Raw genomic sequence first — 20235 nt, 5'->3', positions numbered from 1 at the left:
ACAACAAGAGAAATGAAACTTACCCACAACATAGATGAGAATCTGTAGCATCTCTTCTATTAAAATGTTATATTGTTTGATTAAATCCTACAAGAATTAGAGAAATCAGTTTAAAAAAACCCAACAAAACTGGAGGAAAATCCATTAAATGACAGTGAGCTCAGCCTTCAGATCTACTACTTTGCTGAAGCACTGTACTGTAAGAAGAAACTTCCATTCTAACAAGCTGGAAAAAGTGCCTGCACTTGTAGAGAAGTGCAAGATTCACATGCAGGAAAAGGAACAACAGCTAAAAAAGTATCCCAAATGAAGGGTTAAATCAAAGTTCAAGACAGAAGAAGTAGTGTAACAACCCAAGAAAATTCCAGACAAAAGCACATAACACAGCATAAGAGATACAGAAATTCTATAGCGAAGTCATTAACATGGATTTCGGTAGGGGCTCTATGAAATAAAGTCAAAGGGAGCTAAACCCATTTGCTAATTTTTAGTAAGACTCTACAAATTCCAAATATAAACTCATTTATCTAACCACTAGCTCTTGTTTACTGACTTGCAGTGTGGTCATAAAAATACAGTTATCAACAGTAGCTGTTTTTTCTTATTAATGTTTCATATACTCAAAGCTAGCAAGTTAACTAGCAGAAAAACTTACTACTTACCTGATCTTTGGTGGGTTTGATCTTTTTGAAAGCATCAGCAAGCTCGTATCTCTGTAGCATGAGCAGGAGGAACTGATTTGGATCCATAAGAGATGCACCAATCTATCAAAAAAAACAAACTAATATGAATATCAGTTACTATTACAGTTATTCAGTAATTATGGGGGGAAAAAATTGTCTTTCACCAAGAAAAAAATTTAAAATCATACAAATTTAACTACATTTTTTAAAAATTCCATGAAAGTTTTGTAAGACAAGAAGGCAGTGATTCAAACCATTGTACCTGAAGCATGATGATGTCTTTATCATACATCTCTTCTCTGCATTTAACATCTTGGTAATAGAATACCTGAGAAGCAGGAAAACAAAATTTAAGTAGAGATATAAAGTAATGAACTATCAAATATGTACCAGTTAATCTCTGAGGCTTTTTAAAATTGTACCATACCATTACTGAGAAAAGGAAAGTCCATAATTCTTTCAAAATAAATGAGTGCTTTGATGGAAGTGTTAAATGTTTTCTCACCTACCCAGAGAAAGCCTCTGCTTTATTCATACCCCCTTCCAAGAGAACACAGTTCTAATGGCTGCTATTGATTAAAATCAAAACATCCTCCTCCTGCTACCCCAGCTCTCAGAAAGGCAATTCTACAAGGTGCTACCAATATTTACTTTGATTTCACGAAAGGTTCCTGTGCAAGGTCAGAAGAGAATTTCTGCCATCAAAGGAAGAAAAAAAAAAACAAAGTCAAGCCAAAGAAGGCAAATGGAATGGAAGACTCTTCCTTTTACCTTTACTCTTGCAATCAAAGTCACAAGTATTAGAAAATGTTTGTATGCCAGCTATGGCTCTCAAAACTCTAGTATGATACTAAAACAGTTTAACTTTTGCATGTAATAATTTCCACATACCAAAAGAAACTTCCCACATTTTGTAAGCAACAGTACTAATAGTACTTATGCACTGATTATGCAATCTGAAAGCAGCTTACAATAGACATCAGTAACATTACTACTGTTTCACACAGTAAGAAACAGTCATAACAGAAATGAAAATACTTATGTAATACAGGGTCCAGAGAGGCAAGCCACTGCTGAAGCTGGAAATAAAACCATGTAATCTTAATTTCCCTTCGAAACCTTTCTATTTAGTGTAGGAGTGACCCCCATGACCCCTCTCTGCACTGGATGAAACCACTGCTGGGAGCTTTACTGAGCAACCCTTGCATATACCATTAGGACCAACTTGCCACTGAATCCTGTAGGGAGTTACCTGGCTTATCAGGGAGAGCCCATTCCTTCTCCACATCTCTGCAGCAACCTGAGCCACCAAGACAAGACATCGCAAAGGATATTCTACTAGCAGCTCCACTTGAAATTCTTCCTAGAATTTAAAAAAGAAAAAAATGAAGTAAAAATAAGTCAATAATTTTAGAAGTGTAAGTTCTAGTGAACAGACATACTGACAGCTGCAAAATAACTTGTGTGTGAGCCACGAAGGTTACAGGATAAAATTTTAGGCTTTTTCTTCCCAGAGTATAAATCAAAAGAAGCATTTGAGGAGACCAAAAACAAATCTTACAGGAGAAACAAACTCGTGTAACCTCGAGATGGCTCCAGTCTTACTTAATCGTACATGAAGACCTACAGAAATCAACAGAAAGAAAAATAAGAAAATAAACGAAAATCAGTAAGATAGTCCTTCAACACTTTATAAAAGTTAGCTAAATCATCTACAACTCCGAGAAGACAGAAAAGAAGTCAGTTTATTTAGGAGACTTCATCATTTCCTTGGGGTTTTTTTTCTATGATAAGATCTACTACATTATCACAGCAGTTCTGACCAATCTACTCATTGAATTAGTTAACATCATTTAAATTGAGGTGCTAAATAGCATTTGCAAAATTTTTGTTTCACGTTTAAATCACATGTCAGTAGTAAGTGAATTTCAAGACTACAAGGCTCAACAGATGGTATCTTGATATCAAATGATGTGATAATCAATCTACAGCTTAATAATAGCCTATGATTTCATTTGTTTTCTACAGAAAGCAGCGATCACCCACTGCTGTGGTCCTTTGTATTCTGACTGGAAATCTGTCCTGGCATGGTGCAAACATATGTCTTTTAGGAGGAGCATTTTAACAGTCCTGAGATATATGTGGCTGGAAAATAAATTCAAGACACTGTAATAATGAACATTCATTTAGACAAAGCAGAGAGCAACAGTACCACATAAAGTCAAATAGTTCAGAGAAAACTGATCATTTCATTAAAAAGGGAAATTTTTCCTTCTTGTCTAACTTCCTTCTCTCTCTCTCCCCTGTTTAAAAAAAACCTTCTTCCAGCCTCCATGGTAAATGTTTTTTTGAGGAAAACTTTCCTTAGTGTGACATACAGGGAACACATTTGTCTGGTCATGAGACTATCAGAAAGTCAGCAACTGATCTATGAAACACTGAATCCAAATTCCTTCTGGAGTAAAGAAATAGAGATAGATGATAAATGTAATTTAAATAGCAATCAAAATACACCACCTACCAGCAAGAGTCCTAGACAGTGGCAAATGTATGCTGACAGGATCTGCAGACACTCTGTAAGGTCTGCTCTCCAGGGTATGGCCACATAAGTGAAACACTGTCTTTTCCCGAGAGCGGCCGTTTGTGCTACATCTCATCACAGCTTTATGACATTCTCTGTAGGCCCTGAGCAACAGCTCTTCCTAGAATTTAAAATAAAGGCATAGGTTATATTTAAAAATTGTGCAGTCAATCCCTTCTCTTCGTCACACCACAAATTCATTCTTTCAGACTCATTTTTTATGGAGAACTATATTGAAGAGTAAGCTTTTTAAAAAATTTGCTATTTAAGAAGCCCTGAGGAATATTCACAAAAGGCATGCTTGTGAAAATCCCAGACAAGTGATACACTTACATCACAGGCACACCACTCCTGGAACATCAGAAGAATGTTTTTGAGCTGCATCTGTATAGCAATAGCTGTTTCCCAGTCAGGGTCCACCTCAATGTGCTGACCAATCTGCCTTTTTATCTCCTCCATTCCCTGTAATGGAGATCCCACAAAATACTCAAGCTAAATCACTGACCACAGGCCTAAAACAAAAGAAAATTCCACAAGCAAATGGTAAAATCCAGGTTGTTTGGATACATGTAGCTACAGCGATGAGTATAACCTCTATAAAGTAAACTTACATTTTCATCTATCCAAGACAAAGACTGAAGAATTTACCATCGTAATTACACAACATTGTTATGGGCAAAAAGAGGAGCAAACAGAAGAGTTGTAATATCTGTGTAACAGAATATTAGAAAGAAATTATTTAAAGGCATTGTACCTGCATGCAAGTTAGAATCCTTAGGAAAGAAACAAATCCTTCCAAAAAACGCTCCCTCAAGCGGTCTGTCCATAACGTAGGCTTGCTGACTAACACATACCTGTTCCCAAAGAAAACATTATCATCCTTTGCCCAGACTTCTCTTCTGCTTATGCTTGCATTATTTCAAGTGGGTTTTGTTTTAAAACAATCAATTGCATCATCATTTTACAACACTCTCCCAATCTCAAACTACTTAGAAAATTTTTGCCCAACATTAGACCTGCTAGTAGTTTGGTCTGACTCCATCATTTGAAATGATTTTTTAACTCCAAGATATCTGGGGTGTTTTGCTTTTACATTACTCCATTTATTAATTTGGTACCTGCATGAGTAAAAAAACCTATGCAGATAAGGATTATACAGCTTTCCCAGAATGATAATGAATAGGAGCAAAATTTCCCATACTGTCTTAGATACATTTTACTTATTTATGTAAATGTCACATGCAGCAGGATTAGTGAAAATCAAAACTTGTCTTTAAAATTTTGGTATTTTATAATTTTAAGTTTCCACTGAAAAAGAAAACATTACAATATCATGTGTGGTTTTTTGAGAGATTTGGTTTCCAGTTTGCTTTTAAAGCAGTTTTATCATCAGATTCTGAATTGAAACACCTCATCCTACTACCAGTCTTCTTAGAATTGATCCAGCTTCTCAGCTTACACTTACCTGAGGTCATATATTACTGCATATACCCGATTCATTTTGTCCTGACTGCAGCCTTGGAAGTTGAACTTGTCATTTTTGTCTAGGTACTCTGGAAGCACTTCTAGAATTGTCTCTGTAATGGTAGTGATTACATTCTGCTCTTCAATAAGATGTCGAGCCTGCAAAAAGAAAATGAAAATTTCTTATTCCTATTTTTGTTGAAGAGAATTGGTAAATTTTTTTTTCCTTTGAATCCAGTCTTTCTGATTAGAAACTATTTTAAGCTTTTGCAAAGTGTCCTAAACAAAAAAAACTCCCACAGCATTTATTAAGTAGGAACAAAACTGCTACCAATTTTGTACGTTTGTTCAACTCTAACAGCACCTATATAATGGATATGTTATTTTTTTCTTGAAAGATCATGTAGAAAAGAACCCTCACATGAATATTACAGGCAAGAAACACGTAACCTTTAAAACCTACACGTGTATTTCCCCCCACAAGCATGATTTACAATATTTGACCCCTACAAAAAGACATTTAACCATTTTTTACCCCCTTGACCCATTTTTAGGGTTACACAAGAAGGTAAATGTGAACAGTCAATAAATACAGAGAGTTAATGTGGTGTCAGATGTGCCTAAATCTTATACTTGTTTGCATTTCCTGTTCGTTCTGTAATGAAAGCTCCTGCTTTTATACTGGCCCTTAATACATCTCAAAATCATTCATATTGAAACTCAGCAATGCATAAAGACTCTCTGCCAAGTACAACAGTCTTTAAAGGTGGTACTGCTGGCAATTGTCAGACTTATTTTACATTCCCTGCAGAGACAGGCTGTACATACCAGAGTGGGTACGGTGAACATCTGAACTGAGAGTGCTGTCACAGAGAGAACTCTGTCGTGATCATCACTGATGTATTCCTTTTGCAATGCCTTGTAATACTAGAAAAAGATAATGTTGGGCATATTAAATAAATGTTAATAAAAATGCTTACTTTTTTAGTTAGAATTACATCTCAGTATCCTTCTAACAGAAGCAGTTCAGACTACAAAAATGGCACAATGTCCTCAATGAACCAAAGCAATTCAATATGGGCCCCATTGCCTTAACACTGAAGGACAAATTTAACAAATTTGCCAGACTGGAACCAAAGTTTTTTTCTTCTACAACCAATATTCCCCAAGAAAACATATTAAATATCTGAAAAAACATCCATATAGGCATTAACTTCTTATAAAACCAATCTTCCTCCTGCAGTGAACTGCATGCATATTTATTCAACAGCTCTCTATAAGACATGCACAATGAGTAATGGAAGTCTTTGCTTTCAGTCCAGAGAAAACCATGACATGTCAATCATCTTTATTGACATTAAAAGGTCCCACCCTAAAAAAAAACACAACCACTTTATCTTACATTTTGTATATTGCTGCATCATTGTATCTAATTTTCAAAAAAAGAAAGGCCAGTTTCAGTTGCAGTTCACCTGCCATTTCAAAAATACATGGACTACTAACCAGCACTCAAATAACCATATATACCTACATGATTTTAACAAAATAATGACGTGGACATTAATTTATTGCACTCCATAAAGGCTGAGCTAGTTACTGAAGCTGTGCTTGCTGAAAATCCGTTGTTTACATTGAAACAATTCTCAATTTGGGACAAAATTTTACAAAACTCGTATAAAAAGTAAATAACCATTTACCTTCACAAATTCCACAGCAAAAAGTTTTTTGTATTCCATTTCCATGAAAAAACTACTGAAGATAAGTTCATGAAGAACCTTCCTTGCCCCTGGAAAAAGCCAATACAGTGCACGTCACTTTGTTGTACTAAGATGCAGCTTTTTGTGGAAAAAAAGGAACCAATTACGAAACTATAATTAAAAATCATTAAAAGCCTTGCAATGGTTATGAAGTATATGAATAAAGTTATTATTTTTTTTCTGGTTTTGACATTAATTGGTATGCATTTAAATCACAGGGTAAGCACCATGTCAGTCATAGGCTACATCTTGTGAAAAGATTTTTCAAGATACATAAAATCAGGAAAAAATTGAGGGGGCAAATATATAACCCAATAATGAGTTCAGCTGTAAAACTAAAGGCTGTATAAAAAACATACTACAAAAACTTTTATCCATTTGTTACACACACACAAAAAATTAATTTGCCTTTTCAGTTTACAGCAACATGGGCACACAAACCTTTATGGAGCTTTGCATCCCACAGCATCAACTTGCTTATAAAGCACGGCTTTGCAGATCCAGCCTCTTCTTTCAGACATATTTGACAAAAGATCTGGCGGAAGTCACCTACAGGAAGAAAACTATTCATTTGTACAAGAATGCTTTAATAATTAAATTATATGACCCAAGAAAATAAGACCTACAGAATTCCATTCTTGAAGACAAAAAGAAGTATGAATTATTTTTAACACTGTTTTTTCTTAAATGTACTCCCATATACCCCTTCCTTTACTAATTTCTTCCTATTATTCTTACCTGACTAATTTAATAAAACCTGTGATGTATAAGAGTATTTTAAAATTAAAATCATGCTGGTCCCTGCCTTGGGCCTGGAAAGTCAATCTTTTGTAGAAATTCAGAAATTATTTTATTTTCTTGCACCTATCAGTAAATACAGCACTTGCTGAAGTAGTTTTAGGGATCAACATTTGCAGTCACCTGTGGGTTACTAATATTCAGAAATGAAGACTTAAATTACAGATTTGAACAGGAAAAGTGTCATGAATCAAGTTCCTGACAACCTGGAAATAAACATTATAAAATGTTTCTTGATCCATAGTCTACCACTTGAAATAAAAACAAGAAAAGAACAGGAAGCATCAGATCACAAAAAGTTCCAGCTGAGTACAGAACCTCAGGTTCTTAAAGTCTCTACATACATAATCCAGAACAACAAGGCAAGGAGTGCTTGACTTAAATCTTGGTACTTAAAAACCCTCTTAAAACATACTAAAGTATCTGTCAACTTACAGCAGTTTCCCAAGCCAAAACGCTACACCCAAATGGGACACTCCTTTTTAGTTTTAGTTTAACTCATAAGCTAAAGAGGTAATGATTAAAAATGTAAAGTTGCAGGGATTTGCTGGGGCACTGACACCAACTTGTCTATACTCACACAGAGGCAACAGCTGAAAAATTAGCTGTCATTTTGCATTTTAGGTAACTTCATGAAACCAAAAATACAAAACAGCATCCAGGAAGAAAGCTGTGGATAAAAATCAAAATTTCAGCAGAAACCTTGAAACAAACCACAAAGTCAAAAACTCATACTGATTAAAAGAGCTGTCTGAAGAACTCAGACCAGTAAGAAAACGCCATCTATGAAAAAAATATAAACTTGAAAAGAACAGAGGGATAAAATTTGTAAACTACCATAAAAAATTATGAAAAGGTACAATTTTGATCTACTTATTTCAAGGGAAAAATTGGCAAGTGTTCAGAAAAAGAAAAGTAAGAAATTCACTCTACTATCCTTACAAAAGAGGCTAAAGCCAGATTTACCCTATCAAGAAGGAAGATAAGCAGTGAGTAGAGCTTTTAATCTATGCATATTTCTCCTGTGAAGAGAAATTTTATAATGGCTTTAGTGTGGCAAAACAGAGGTATGAAAAAAGTAACATAAATCATTGATTCAGAGATCTTCTTTACAACCATGATCATCATCAACTATCAGAACAATGTCTGAAAGCTTAAAATAGACTTTTCACTACTAGATGTTTTCAATTAAGACTTGACTTTGCTTGTTTTCCCGGCACTAATTAGTAACAGCTATCAAATTTGAAGCAGGAATTAATTCAAGCAGAGGATATATGTTTTCACTGACAGAGATTTTCTGCAGCTTTCCACCAGCACTGGGGACAGCAGCATTTAAATACAGCAGCCTCTGAAACAGGGTGTGGTGCTGAAATTGAGAATAATAAAATTTCTAGAGGAACATAGACAGCTCAAGCAGGGAAAGACATTTATTTCAGCAAGAAGGAACAGAAAAGTACTGCTATTTGTAACCACACTGATGGATATCAGCACTCATGCTACTGTACTATTTATTTACTAATTAGGAGGAACATTAAAGTATTTTTATTAAGGGAATATCATATACAAACCTGCTGAAGACATTTCTGAGAGAATTAGTCATTCAAACAGCGTCATGGCATTATTGTACCAAAAATAAGTTCTGCTTACTTGAATAGCTCATGAGCTTGTTCAGCCAAGACCCAAGACGCAAGGCAAACTTCTGGTGTGCCATAACATCAGCATGCAGAACCTCCACATGAAGTGGCCGTTGAGAAACATTTTCAGAATGTCTCTAGGAGTCGTTTACATAAAATAAAGATAACATTCATTTCACTACTTATCTCCAGCACCCAGCATCTCCCCCAAGCAAAAAAAGGAAAACACTTTGACCTGTTATTTCTTGAGATATTTAGATATCTATTTATCTATCCATCCCAAATGCTGTGGGGTAAATTAAATTTTAAGAAGTGCACAGGGCAAGATATAAAATCATGGAAGTACTAAGTTAAAGACTTTAGAGCAGACAAGTATCTTCACTATTAATACTGATGAGGCTGATTTTGTTTTAATGAGAAAACTGTTTCAGGAAGTTACCTTAATTTCTTCTTTTGCTTCCTGACAAGAGGCATAATGTCCTGCCTTAACAGCTCTACGACCCTGTTTAAAAAAAACATTGAGCACGAGACCAATATAAAGCAATCCCAAAATGTGACAAGTCTAATACTCTCTATTACATTTTTATACATACTAGAAAAAGAGACCAACATCACTCATGGTATTATTATATATCTAGAAGGATATCAAAATTAACATAATTGTCTTTAGGAAAAAAATTATTTAAATTAACAAGATAAAACCAAAGTAAGGTCTGGGTATGTTTATATAATCAGATAAGGAAAATTCATGTACACATTAAAACAGATGAAAAAGATTTCTGCATACTACTTTAAATACAAACCATGTGACCTTTCTTCCTAGCACACAGTACACTCATCCTGAATTGCTTTTCTACAATCTTTCCTACTATTTCTCACTTCTCTGTATGAAATAGCAGTCAGCATTGTGAACCTGGGTTTAATAGCTCTCTCAGTAAAGCCAACAACAGGCCAAGCTTAGACCCAAAATTCCACTCAAACGTAACGAGCAACTTCTTCACATGGCAGAACTACACACCAGGAGAGAGGAAGTAACTCTGTGTTGTGGAACTGTTACAGTTCAAACGCCACAACCTAGTCCTGCTCAGGCAGGCACTTCATAAAAAGAAAAGCCTGATAAATTCTTGATCCAAAATTTAGATTTAAATCAAAAGGAATCTTCGCAAGGGAAATCTTTGAAAGTTATTCTATAAATATGCATGTATATCCATTTTTTACAAAACCTGCAACTACAGGGGAAGACTTGTAATTATGTAAGACTGACACCATTAACTAAATGCAACTAGATTTTCATTACTTGACAAAGAGAAACAAAGAGAAAACAGTTTTTACAGATTAAGAAACGATTCTGATATTAGTAAGATGTTTTATATGTAAATATAAAATGTTTCATATGTAAATATATTTATATGTAAATATAAAACAAATACACATATAGCTTTAGCCAAAGTTGCTTCATATGCAAGCTACACTTCTCTGAGGTGAAAAAATATGGTTACAATTAAGATAACTTGAACACTGATCATGCTTTTTTCCTCCACTTCACTGGAAAAAAAATTATATTACTAGTATAAGGTCTTTACGTGAGATAGTAATGCAAAAAATGAAGGATTAAAATTGTCAGGTTCATCCACATTCCTTCATGGATTCTCCCTGGTTTTATTTCTTTAATTTGAACTTTAAACATTTTCAAATGAAGTCTGAGACAGAAAAAGCACTAACTCTTGCAAAATGTACGTACATTTCTGATTAAATATAACTGAATAGGTGTATTTCTGACTTGCATATTTTTCAGAGAAATATTACTAAAAATAAAACAATCTCAGCTGAGAACAAAAAAAAAAACTCAAGAAAATACGCTAAATAAGAAGGAAGTAACTTCAGATACATCAGCTCTTCCCTTTCTCGAAAAACTGGCTTTTTGTCCTGAAAAATTTAATATAGTTTAAAAAAAACCCCAAACCAACAACTTCCTTGAAGCAAGCTCTGACTAACAGTTACCCTGCAATGTGCCTTTCTCTCCTCAAGCTCCAGCAACCAAGAAAACAAATATTCCATAATCAAGTGACAATAGTGGCAATTCTTGATGGTTAAAAGTTGACTTTTCCCACACCCCAAAGGCACTAACCTCTTTATCTATGGCAGTGGTATGCAACTGGGCTTCACCAAGCTCGCAGCCAAGTGCCCTTTGCAGGCTATAGATGACATGGTCATAAGAATGGTGTTCATCATTGAAAAGGACACAGTAGTAGCTGTCTACTTTCTCTCTACTGGGAAAGAGATAACACATCATTATACAAATGAAAATAAAACTGTAAATAGTGTCCTATCAAATACAAGCAACAGCTTACTTGATAGCTTGAGAGGAATGTTAAAAAAAAAAAAGAAGAAAAATAAAATATATTCTTCTTGTCAATGACACACGCGCCATCACCTATACCAGAAAGGGACAAGAAACCATTTATTAAGTACAAGAGAGAAATTTTTAAGTTATTTCCTATTCTCTTACTATTATTTCCTTTCTCTGTTGTTTTATGAACCCATTTGTCTTGTAATGTGATACCGTCTTTTTCATTTTTCATACAATAGAACGGTTTGGGTTGGAAATGACCTTTAAAGTTCATCTGGTCCAGCCTCCTGCAATAAGCAGGGACATCTTCAACGACATCAGGTGCCTCAGATGCCCATGTAACCTGACCTTGAATGTTTTCAGGATGCTGCCACCTCTCACCCCTCTGGGCAATCAGTTCCAATGTTTCACCATCTAAAAAATGTCCTCCTTGTATTTAGTTTAAATATACCCTCCTTCAGTTTAAAACCATTAGCCCTCAGCCTATCGCACCAGACCTTGCTAAAATGTTTGTCTCCATCTTTCTTAGATCCTCCTTCAAGTACTGAAAGGCTGTAATAAAGTCTCCCTGGAACCTTCTCCTCTCTAGACTGAACAATCCTAGCTCTCTAAGCAGCAGAGGTGCTCCAGCCTTTCATCAATTTTGTGGCCCTTCTCTGGACCTGTTCCAACAGGTCCATGTCTTCCCTATGCCAGGGGCTCTCTGGACACAGCACTCCAAGTGGGTCTCGCCAGAGCAGAAGAATCACCTCCCTCAACCTGCTGGCCTTGCTACTTTTGATATAGTCCATGCTACAGTTGGCCTTCTTGGCTCCAAGCTCACATTGGCAGCCCCAGTCCAGCCTCTCACTCACCAGAACCCTCAACTCCTTCTCTGCAGGGATGCTCTCAATCTGTTCATTCCCCAGTCTGTACTGATACTCTGCCCATGTGTAGCACCTTGTACCAGGCCTTGTTGAATGTCATTACATTCAAATGGACCCACTTTCCAAGCTTGTTCAGGTTCCTCCTCTGGACGGTGTCCTGCCCCTCATACATGTGAACCGCACCACACGGCTTGGTGCCATATGCAGACTTGATGAGGGTGCACTTGATCCCAATTAAACAGTACCAGTTCCAGTGAAGATCCCTGATGGACAGCATTTGTCACTGATCCCCACCTGGACACTAAGCCATTAACCACTACTCTCTGGATGTGACCATCCAGCCAATCCGTTATCCACTGAACAGCCCACCCATCAAATCCATCTCTCTCCAATTCATAGAAAAGGATGTTGTGGGGGACCATGTCAAGGGCCTTACAGAAGTCCACACAGAAGACATCCACAGCCCTTCCCTTGTCCATCAATGCAGCCACTCCGTTCTAGGAGGCCACAAGGTTGGTGAGGCAGGACTTGCCCTCAGTGAAGGCGCGCTGGCTGTCCCAATCACCCCTGTCCTCCATGTGCCTTAGTACGGCTTCTAGGAGGACCTGTTCCATGACCTTCTGAGGCACAGAGGTGAAACTACCTGGTTGCTCCCAGCATCTTCCTTTTTATCCTTTTTAAAAATGGGTGCAGGGACTTCACCTCACTGCCATCACTTCTCAAGTATCATGGAGAATAGCTTGCCAACTACATCAACTAATTCCTTCAGGACTCTGGGATGCACCTCACCCATAAACTTAAGTATAATCAGGTTCCTCAGGTGGTCACAAACCTGATCTACCCTTACAGTGGGAGGGACTTTGCTCCCACAGTCCCCATCTTGTGGTCCATCCACTTGAGATGTGTGGGAATAAAGACTGCCAGTGAAGACTGAGGCAGAAAAGTTGAGTACCTCAGTCTTCTCGTCTGTTACCAGTTTGTTAATCTTGCTCAGGAGAGGTGTGGTTCCTTTGTTCTCCCTCTTCTGGCTGACACACCTGTAGAAGCCCTTGCCCAGTTCAGCTCCAGCTGTGTCTTGACCTTTCTAACCTGATCTCTACACAACTGAGCAGCATCCCCATGCTCCTCCTAGGACACCTCTCCCTGCTTCCACTGCCTGTGCACTTCCTTCCTGTCCTTTAGTTTGACTGCAGGTCTCAATTCAGACATCAGTCTTTTTCCTCCTTTTACTGATTTCTTACACCTGGGGAGCGAGAACTCTTGAGTTCTATGGAAAGCATCCTTAAAGATCTGCCAGCTCTCTTCTGTTTCTTAGGACAGGCCTTGTCAGTGTCTTCCACAAGAGCTACTGGCTCCTGGCAAGTCTCTCCACTGCCCTGGCATTTCCTCCCCTGGACACCAAGACCTACCATTGCACTGTATCAGGCTGCCTCAGGAGCAGCTCCCTTCACTGACTGATGGAGCACAGTCACACACTACTTTTCCCACAAAGCATCAGAAGTTTTTCTCTATATAAGTCTAGGCTGAAAATGCTTTGCTGCAATACCAGTATGTCTGCACGAGTACAAGAAAACCCCAGACAAAATTATAATCAAAGTTTCTAATGCCTTGAAAACAAAGTTGGAAATAGTCCCTACCTAATTGTGAGCTCCAGAGGCAGTTCCTTTTCTTCTTCCCAGATAAGCATATCTACAATGTATTTTATCACAGAGGGAAACACCCTCCTAGTGTGCTCCATAATTTCTTCATTCAACTGACATTCAGAATTCTGTAAAACATGAAATAATATTAATATGGAAAAGAAATTTTAAAAATTTTAGAATGGCATAGGTAGAATACCTTATTACTAAATATACATAATTTATATTGTGTTTGTGCCCCAGGGCACTGGGTTACACTTCTGGGTCTTGTGGGTTAAAAGCAATTTCTCTTTGTGTCATTGTATTTATTGTATTTTTATTAAATTGTAACTCTGACTTATAATCTCTCCTGAGCTGGGTTCATTTTTCCTGCTGGTTTACCTTTAAACCAGCACAGAGGTACAAATAAGCAAGAGACATCCTAGCATGACATTAGTTTCAAGACATAAATACTTATTTTAGTCATAGTGACAGATACACCACAAGTAACTGACAAAAACAATTGTTCAGTATAGCAGCAATGAGGGAAAGAGAAAATATATTAAAATCAAGTATTACATGTAAACATTTACTTACCACTGGGAAGCCAATTATTTGCAAATAAGAACTGAGTAATACACATAGCAAAGAAAAGAGCAAGCGACTGCAGTTTTAATTTCAAATGAAAGACTGAAATGTGCAAGACAGGCAGATGAAACTGCCTCCAAACAAAAAAGAAAAAAGAAGAAAAAAACCCCAAACACCAAAGCATGTGCAATACATATGTTTGATCCCAAACACCTTGACCAAAGAAATCCTGATTCAACTTGACTGAACCTGCTACATGAATTATACAATACCCATACAGGAATAAGCACTTTTTAAAATACAAAAAGCAATACTTGCAATATCTATTATTTCACTTTAAGCAATATTCTTACCTCTTTTGGAGAACCTGATGACCCGAGCTCATGCTTAGTACACAACGGTCCAGCCTTCCATGCCTCTGTATCCCCACAGTCACAAAATCCACCCCCAGTAGAGTTGTGCATCTGTAAAAATCATGGATTAAGTCATGAAACATGCACATAAAAAGCACGAGAAAAATAGAAGTGCACATTAACTTAAAGTCAAGTATAAATACCTACTTAAAAATTAGAAGAGCCACTGCATAAGCAACAGAATTACCACAACTATTTTTTTTGTAAAATGTAAACTTTTTGAGCAGAAAATAAAGGAGGAAATACAGTTGCTACAACAAAAAGGTAGACAAGTCTTAAATAAATTCAGCTAGAAAGTAGGTGAAAAGGCCTATCATGGATGAATAAGTGCTTCATAAATGGCAAAACCATAATTTCTGGGTTTATTCCCAAATTTATAGCAAAGTTGGTTATCGCTTTCTTTACAAATTACTTCATAAAGTTAAAAAAATAATATAAAGAAGACCATGTACATATTAAACAGACAGTAGTACTTCCACTTCTAACCAAAGTAAAGATAATATGATCACATCTGAAAACATTCTTGTAACTTTAACTGTGTGTTGCACTTTCGGAAAAGTACAAATTCTGACCTCTCATTTGGGCAAAAAGTTCAGACTAAACTCAAGCAAAAACAATTATTCTTGGCTTACTCCAATCCCCCAATCCTGAAACAATTATAAAAAAACCTCAGTGACCCAATAAAAAGACATCCAAAAATCTGTTATTTACTTGAAACATTTTAAAATAACCTGATCTAACAACACATACTTCGAGCAGGAGTGTGGACTAGATGACCTCCTTAGGTCCCTTGCAAGATAAATTATTACACAAATCTATAAAGAGCTCAACCTGTATTCTTTAGATTGCACCTTTGCAATGAAAGTGCAGCAAATCTGCTCTCATCCAACTACCTATTTGCACAGCTGTTGTCTTGCCTGAAGCAGTTACTGAAAAACAGGGAAATGATAACAGCTTCTCAGGCCAGCTGTTGTTCCAAACTGCTTCATAATTATTCCTGTCTATTTTCCCTGGATTTTCATCCTACCTCTCAGTAAACTGTGTGTGTGCATGTATACGTATAGAGAAGTTATATCTGCATTATCCACATAGTTTTGTACATCTTTGAGTCAGTATCTGCAATGTATGTTCAGATCAGTGCACAAAGACACATACAGAGGGCAAAATGCTGCATTTTAGAACCCATCATTCTTGAGATTGCTGGGACCCCTTCCAAATTGTGTCTCATTGAAAAATACCCACTTGGAGGGGACTTGTAACCAACGGACAAAAGAGGTAAGACAAACCTCTTCAATGGATATCATATTAATGAATACAAAATCTGAAATGAAAAAAATATATTTCCCTTTCTGGTAATGAAAGATAATTAAATTGAATACATAATGTTTCTGAACATTGTCTCGTCTCTTGCAGCAGAGTTAGTCCAGCTTTCAAAACAACACTAAATATACTGTTTTCCATTTCTGCTTCGAAGGATGTTGAAATTAGAGTTCTCAGTGAAGAGGGCAAGCAAAAAAAGGAGGCCTGGGAAGGAATCAGGAGATGACACTTTAAGCCGTAAGTTTTCTAAGAATCATTTAAAAGTACCTTCTTTAATTAAAGCATGGGAATCTCTCAAAGATAACACATATTTGGTTCAAAGAGAATCAAAAGTATATCAGAGAGAGACAATTCAGTTTTAGAACAATCTCCTCAATTAGCACCAAAAAAAAAATCTATGATTTACATTTAACTTCATCATAGTCCACACTAAGGCATTAAGTAGATTATGCAAATCTAAATGGAGGAACAAAGTAGACCTGTAGAGACTGCATTGTAAGTTCTAAATAATGGCCCCTGTACTTGCACACTCATTCTAAATTTCCCAACAGCACTAACTGGGACTTAGGACACAACTGTCCTTTTCAGTCACAGTTTTTTGCTCTGACCCACACATCTGTGATACTGCCAAAGAGAGTAACAACTGTTTGTATGCATTCATAAACCAGACTTTTTACCCTTTGGTTCTTCAATTAGGAAGTTGCTACCCTCAAAAGAGGCTTTACATAGTTAGAAACACAAGAGAGAAAGAGATTATGTGTTTCATGAATCCCAGAATTTCTTTTTTTAAACAATAAAATTACTAATGGTTTATATACAGTATACTGTATCATCAAAAGAACTTCTCCAAAGCTGCAAGTACCAATTCTTAAAATAAGATTTCCCTACCTTGTACCGGTGGTTCTTGTGAATGCTGTTCTGGAAGCAGTCAATGCAGAGCACACAAGTCGGATCAACTGCACAGTCTCTGCAACAAAAATGGGAACTGTAACTGCAAAACCTTCTAAAACAAACACATGGAGTTTTCATGCAAAAAGAAAAATGTTGCTCTGAAATAAAGAAAAAAATTGAGGTTAACAACAGATTCAAATTATTAAAACATTGGCTACTCCACGTCACAGAAAGAGGAAAGTCAGTCTGGTTAGGTTTAAACCATGTATCCAAACCTGTTCTATCAATTTCTGTCACAAACATGCTCAACTTTTACTTTTAAAACTTGCTGCTGACTTTTTAAGATTTTCCTAAGAATAAGTGGCTATAAAACCCCATGAGGACTCTGAATTAGGCTTTATTATTGTTTCCAACACCTGTAGTCAGTTTGCCAATTAGACTTAGGCTACACTTATGCTGGGTTATGTTTTGAACTTTTAAAACAGTTAGACATTAAAATCTAATGAGAATTCCTTTTTTAAATGAGCGAAGAATATACACTTTGAAATTTAATTCCAACAGTTTCACTCATGCACTTACAGACCAGAAAATCTGGAATTACACTCATGGGCAATCTAATTCCATTTTTTGCTATGTTCCACATACATACTTTTTTTATATTGCCTTTTTTCCTTACAACATGGTCGCTTCTAAATGGTGTTTCATTGTATGCAAAATGTGGATGACAGGTGCTAAACAACAGTATATCAAGTATCTTATTTTACACCACTGTTCAACATTTAGTTCAAGCCTCTTTGACAACACAACTAAAACAGCATGTTAATTCTGATTACAAAAATAGCTTCCTTTCAAACATTCAGATTCTAATAATCATTACAATAATTTAATATTCCAGTAACATCCATTTATTACCACAAATTTTCTGAAAGGTGAGTTAAAAGAAAGAAAAATTAAGTCCGAAGTGCCTGCTATATTTAAATGCCCAATTCATGATGTTTAGACTTTAATACTTCAGAGTATCTACTATTTTTAGCATTCTAGAAGCCTAAAGCAAATGTAAACCTGGCTTTAGGTGCAGCAGTATGTACATACAGCATCTTTTATAAATACTACCACAGTTTTGCAAGACAGGGACTCAAAAAAACAGAAAAAAAAACCACCTCCGAGATACAGAGTTCTGTCTTTTTGTCAGCTGTCACACAAGAACTGTGCAGAGGCAGGAATAGAATTACTCCTGTTACAGCAGCACTGAAGTGCCTTGCTGATCCTTTTCCTTCATACAACTGTCACACTCACTCTACACTTTCTAGTACACACAGAAGGGCTTCTTCAAAGACTGTTCTCCTTTCACACACAGCGCTTATTCCTAGAAAAAGCTGTGGAATATATGACTGATGAAAACTTTACAGTGTAATTCATAAACATAACATTTACAGAGAACTTTCATTTTTCACATTTCCTAAATTCTATGGGCTGGATTTTTTAGCCACAAAAATATTTTTCATCCTTAATAATAATCTTTCAGTATTTCTCATTAAATTTTCTACATTTTTAAAATAAACTGAAGAACAAAAACAATGACAACAGCATCATATTAATGCTCATTAATTGCCAGCACAGTTGCAATATTTACATTGACCAAAAAGATCACTGGTTTTTTATATTAATGTTTTAATTATACTTGTTGTTTAATATAATTGTATTAATATGAATTAATAAAATTAATTCTTATCAAATTGGAGAGCTGCTTTATTTAATATACTCGAGGCTGAGAAAAAAGGTGAAAAAACAGCCACTGGTCACACAGCTACTGGTTAAGTAAAGGACAGATAACACTCAAAAATGCTGGATTCTGTTTCAGACTTTGGAAGAGTGATGACTGTGTGCAAATTTTTGTGCCTGTTTTCCCCTAGTTCAGGTACAAACTCCATACTCATACCCTATCATCCAATGTCTTTAACCCATGATTTTCAGTATCTTTAGTATCCTTTTCACTTCCTTCCCCATTTCTCTGCCAGAACCTTCTTTTCATATGCAGTTTTTCTCACTCTAAAGTGATTGGAAATGTAAAGTAAATGCCACCATCAGTTAAGCAAAGACCTACTGTGACACCAGCAATGAATAGTTAGCAGCATAGCTGACTTAATTAAACCACTTTGCTGCATTATCTCACATGGGAACATTCATGGTAACACACCTTCACTCTTACCTGCAAGAGTATGTCGTCTCCCCTCCTTTGAACACCTTTCCACAGAGCTGGGACGTTCCACTCTGCTGTAGTTTCTCCAGGAATACATCAGGGTCCTCCCCAAACAAGTAACATTCCAGGGGGTATAATATTGCTGCCTGAACCATTTCTTCTTGTTTCTCCACCAAGGGGTCCATTTCAGCTGAGTAAATATTTGGCACATGTTTTGCCAAGCACTGAAAGAACGTCACCTGGAAGTCGAATCTTTCATCACACCACTGGAACAAAAAGCACAGCCATACATAAAAATAAACAAATAAATAAAGAAAATAGGATTAAGGACTTCTACTGCAAATTCAGATGTCTTTTCTACATCAGAAGTCAGTTTTGTGAGCAGTAAGATCCAAGAAACCATGTTTTCCCAAGAATTTCTCTGCTATTTTCATTTCAATACCCAACACAGTAACCTCTGTTCCTCCAAAATCTTCTGTTAAAACACTAAAGCAAGAGCTGGCAAGGGCTGCATCACTGAAGAGCAACATGAGCAGTAATTAATTTTCAACTACATGCTTCCCAACAGGCAAACTAATACACAACTTGCAATGTCAGTTCAGCTGCTGACAAATGGAAACAACAGCAGTCACAGCTGGGAAAAGGTTGGGATTCATTCCTCAGGCTGTTTATGGTCACAAAGCTTAATGGTCTTTGCGAGCCTTGTTGAGTTGCTCATCAGAGGTCAGTTGCTACTGAGGGAGAAAGAACCCCAGTGATAAACTGAATGTCCTTGGCAAACCAGAGTAAAATGCAATTTCTTTTATGCAAGACAATTAATGAAAGCACTTGTGTTTTGACTTGAGGTTCTTAGTCCCCAATTTTACTTGCATTTTCTCTGTTTCTCTGAACCATTCTTTACAATTGTCTTATTTCTGTCTTTCCAGTCTAAATATTCCTTCTTTCACATTATTCCCATTATTTAGAAATAACTTTTGGGGGGTTCCCCCACTGCAAATCAGATAACAAGAGCCCTAAAGCCACCATCCTTTCATACAAAACCTTGGTTTATGTCCAAAAATCACAGAATAC

At 36.5% G+C, this 20235-nt stretch overlaps 1 protein-coding gene across 4 annotated transcripts in view; it reads right to left on the bottom strand.

Annotated features, from left to right (window-relative positions):
* Window positions 1–20235, bottom strand: part of UBR1 (ubiquitin protein ligase E3 component n-recognin 1) — a 71272-nt gene that overhangs the window by 39111 nt on the left and 11926 nt on the right. For 2 of the 4 annotated variants that reach the window (XM_071558313.1, XM_071558315.1), the window contains exons 2-20: window positions 19174–19430; window positions 16962–17040; window positions 14694–14804; window positions 13771–13901; window positions 11046–11187; window positions 9357–9419; window positions 8931–9054; window positions 6927–7034; window positions 6426–6514; window positions 5557–5655; window positions 4730–4887; window positions 4019–4118; window positions 3598–3726; window positions 3205–3385; window positions 2245–2306; window positions 1936–2046; window positions 946–1011; window positions 663–764; window positions 24–87 (exon numbers count right to left, since the gene is read on the bottom strand). In XM_071558313.1, coding sequence (XP_071414414.1) covers window positions 24–87; window positions 663–764; window positions 946–1011; window positions 1936–2046; window positions 2245–2306; window positions 3205–3385; window positions 3598–3726; window positions 4019–4118; window positions 4730–4887; window positions 5557–5655; window positions 6426–6514; window positions 6927–7034; window positions 8931–9054; window positions 9357–9419; window positions 11046–11187; window positions 13771–13901; window positions 14694–14804; window positions 16962–17040; window positions 19174–19430 — 2176 coding nt within the window. The remainder of the gene's footprint in view (window positions 1–23; window positions 88–662; window positions 765–945; window positions 1012–1935; window positions 2047–2244; window positions 2307–3204; window positions 3386–3597; window positions 3727–4018; window positions 4119–4729; window positions 4888–5556; window positions 5656–6425; window positions 6515–6926; window positions 7035–8930; window positions 9055–9356; window positions 9420–11045; window positions 11188–13770; window positions 13902–14693; window positions 14805–16961; window positions 17041–19173; window positions 19431–20235) is intronic. The other 2 variants (XM_071558314.1, XM_071558316.1) reach the window with 1 other exon arrangement.

Source organism: Pithys albifrons, chromosome 6 (genome assembly GCF_047495875.1).
Source record: "Pithys albifrons albifrons isolate INPA30051 chromosome 6, PitAlb_v1, whole genome shotgun sequence".
NCBI lineage: Eukaryota > Metazoa > Chordata > Aves > Passeriformes > Thamnophilidae > Pithys > Pithys albifrons.
Note: the sequence above shows the minus strand (reverse complement) of the source record. Positions and strands in the feature narration are given on the sequence as shown.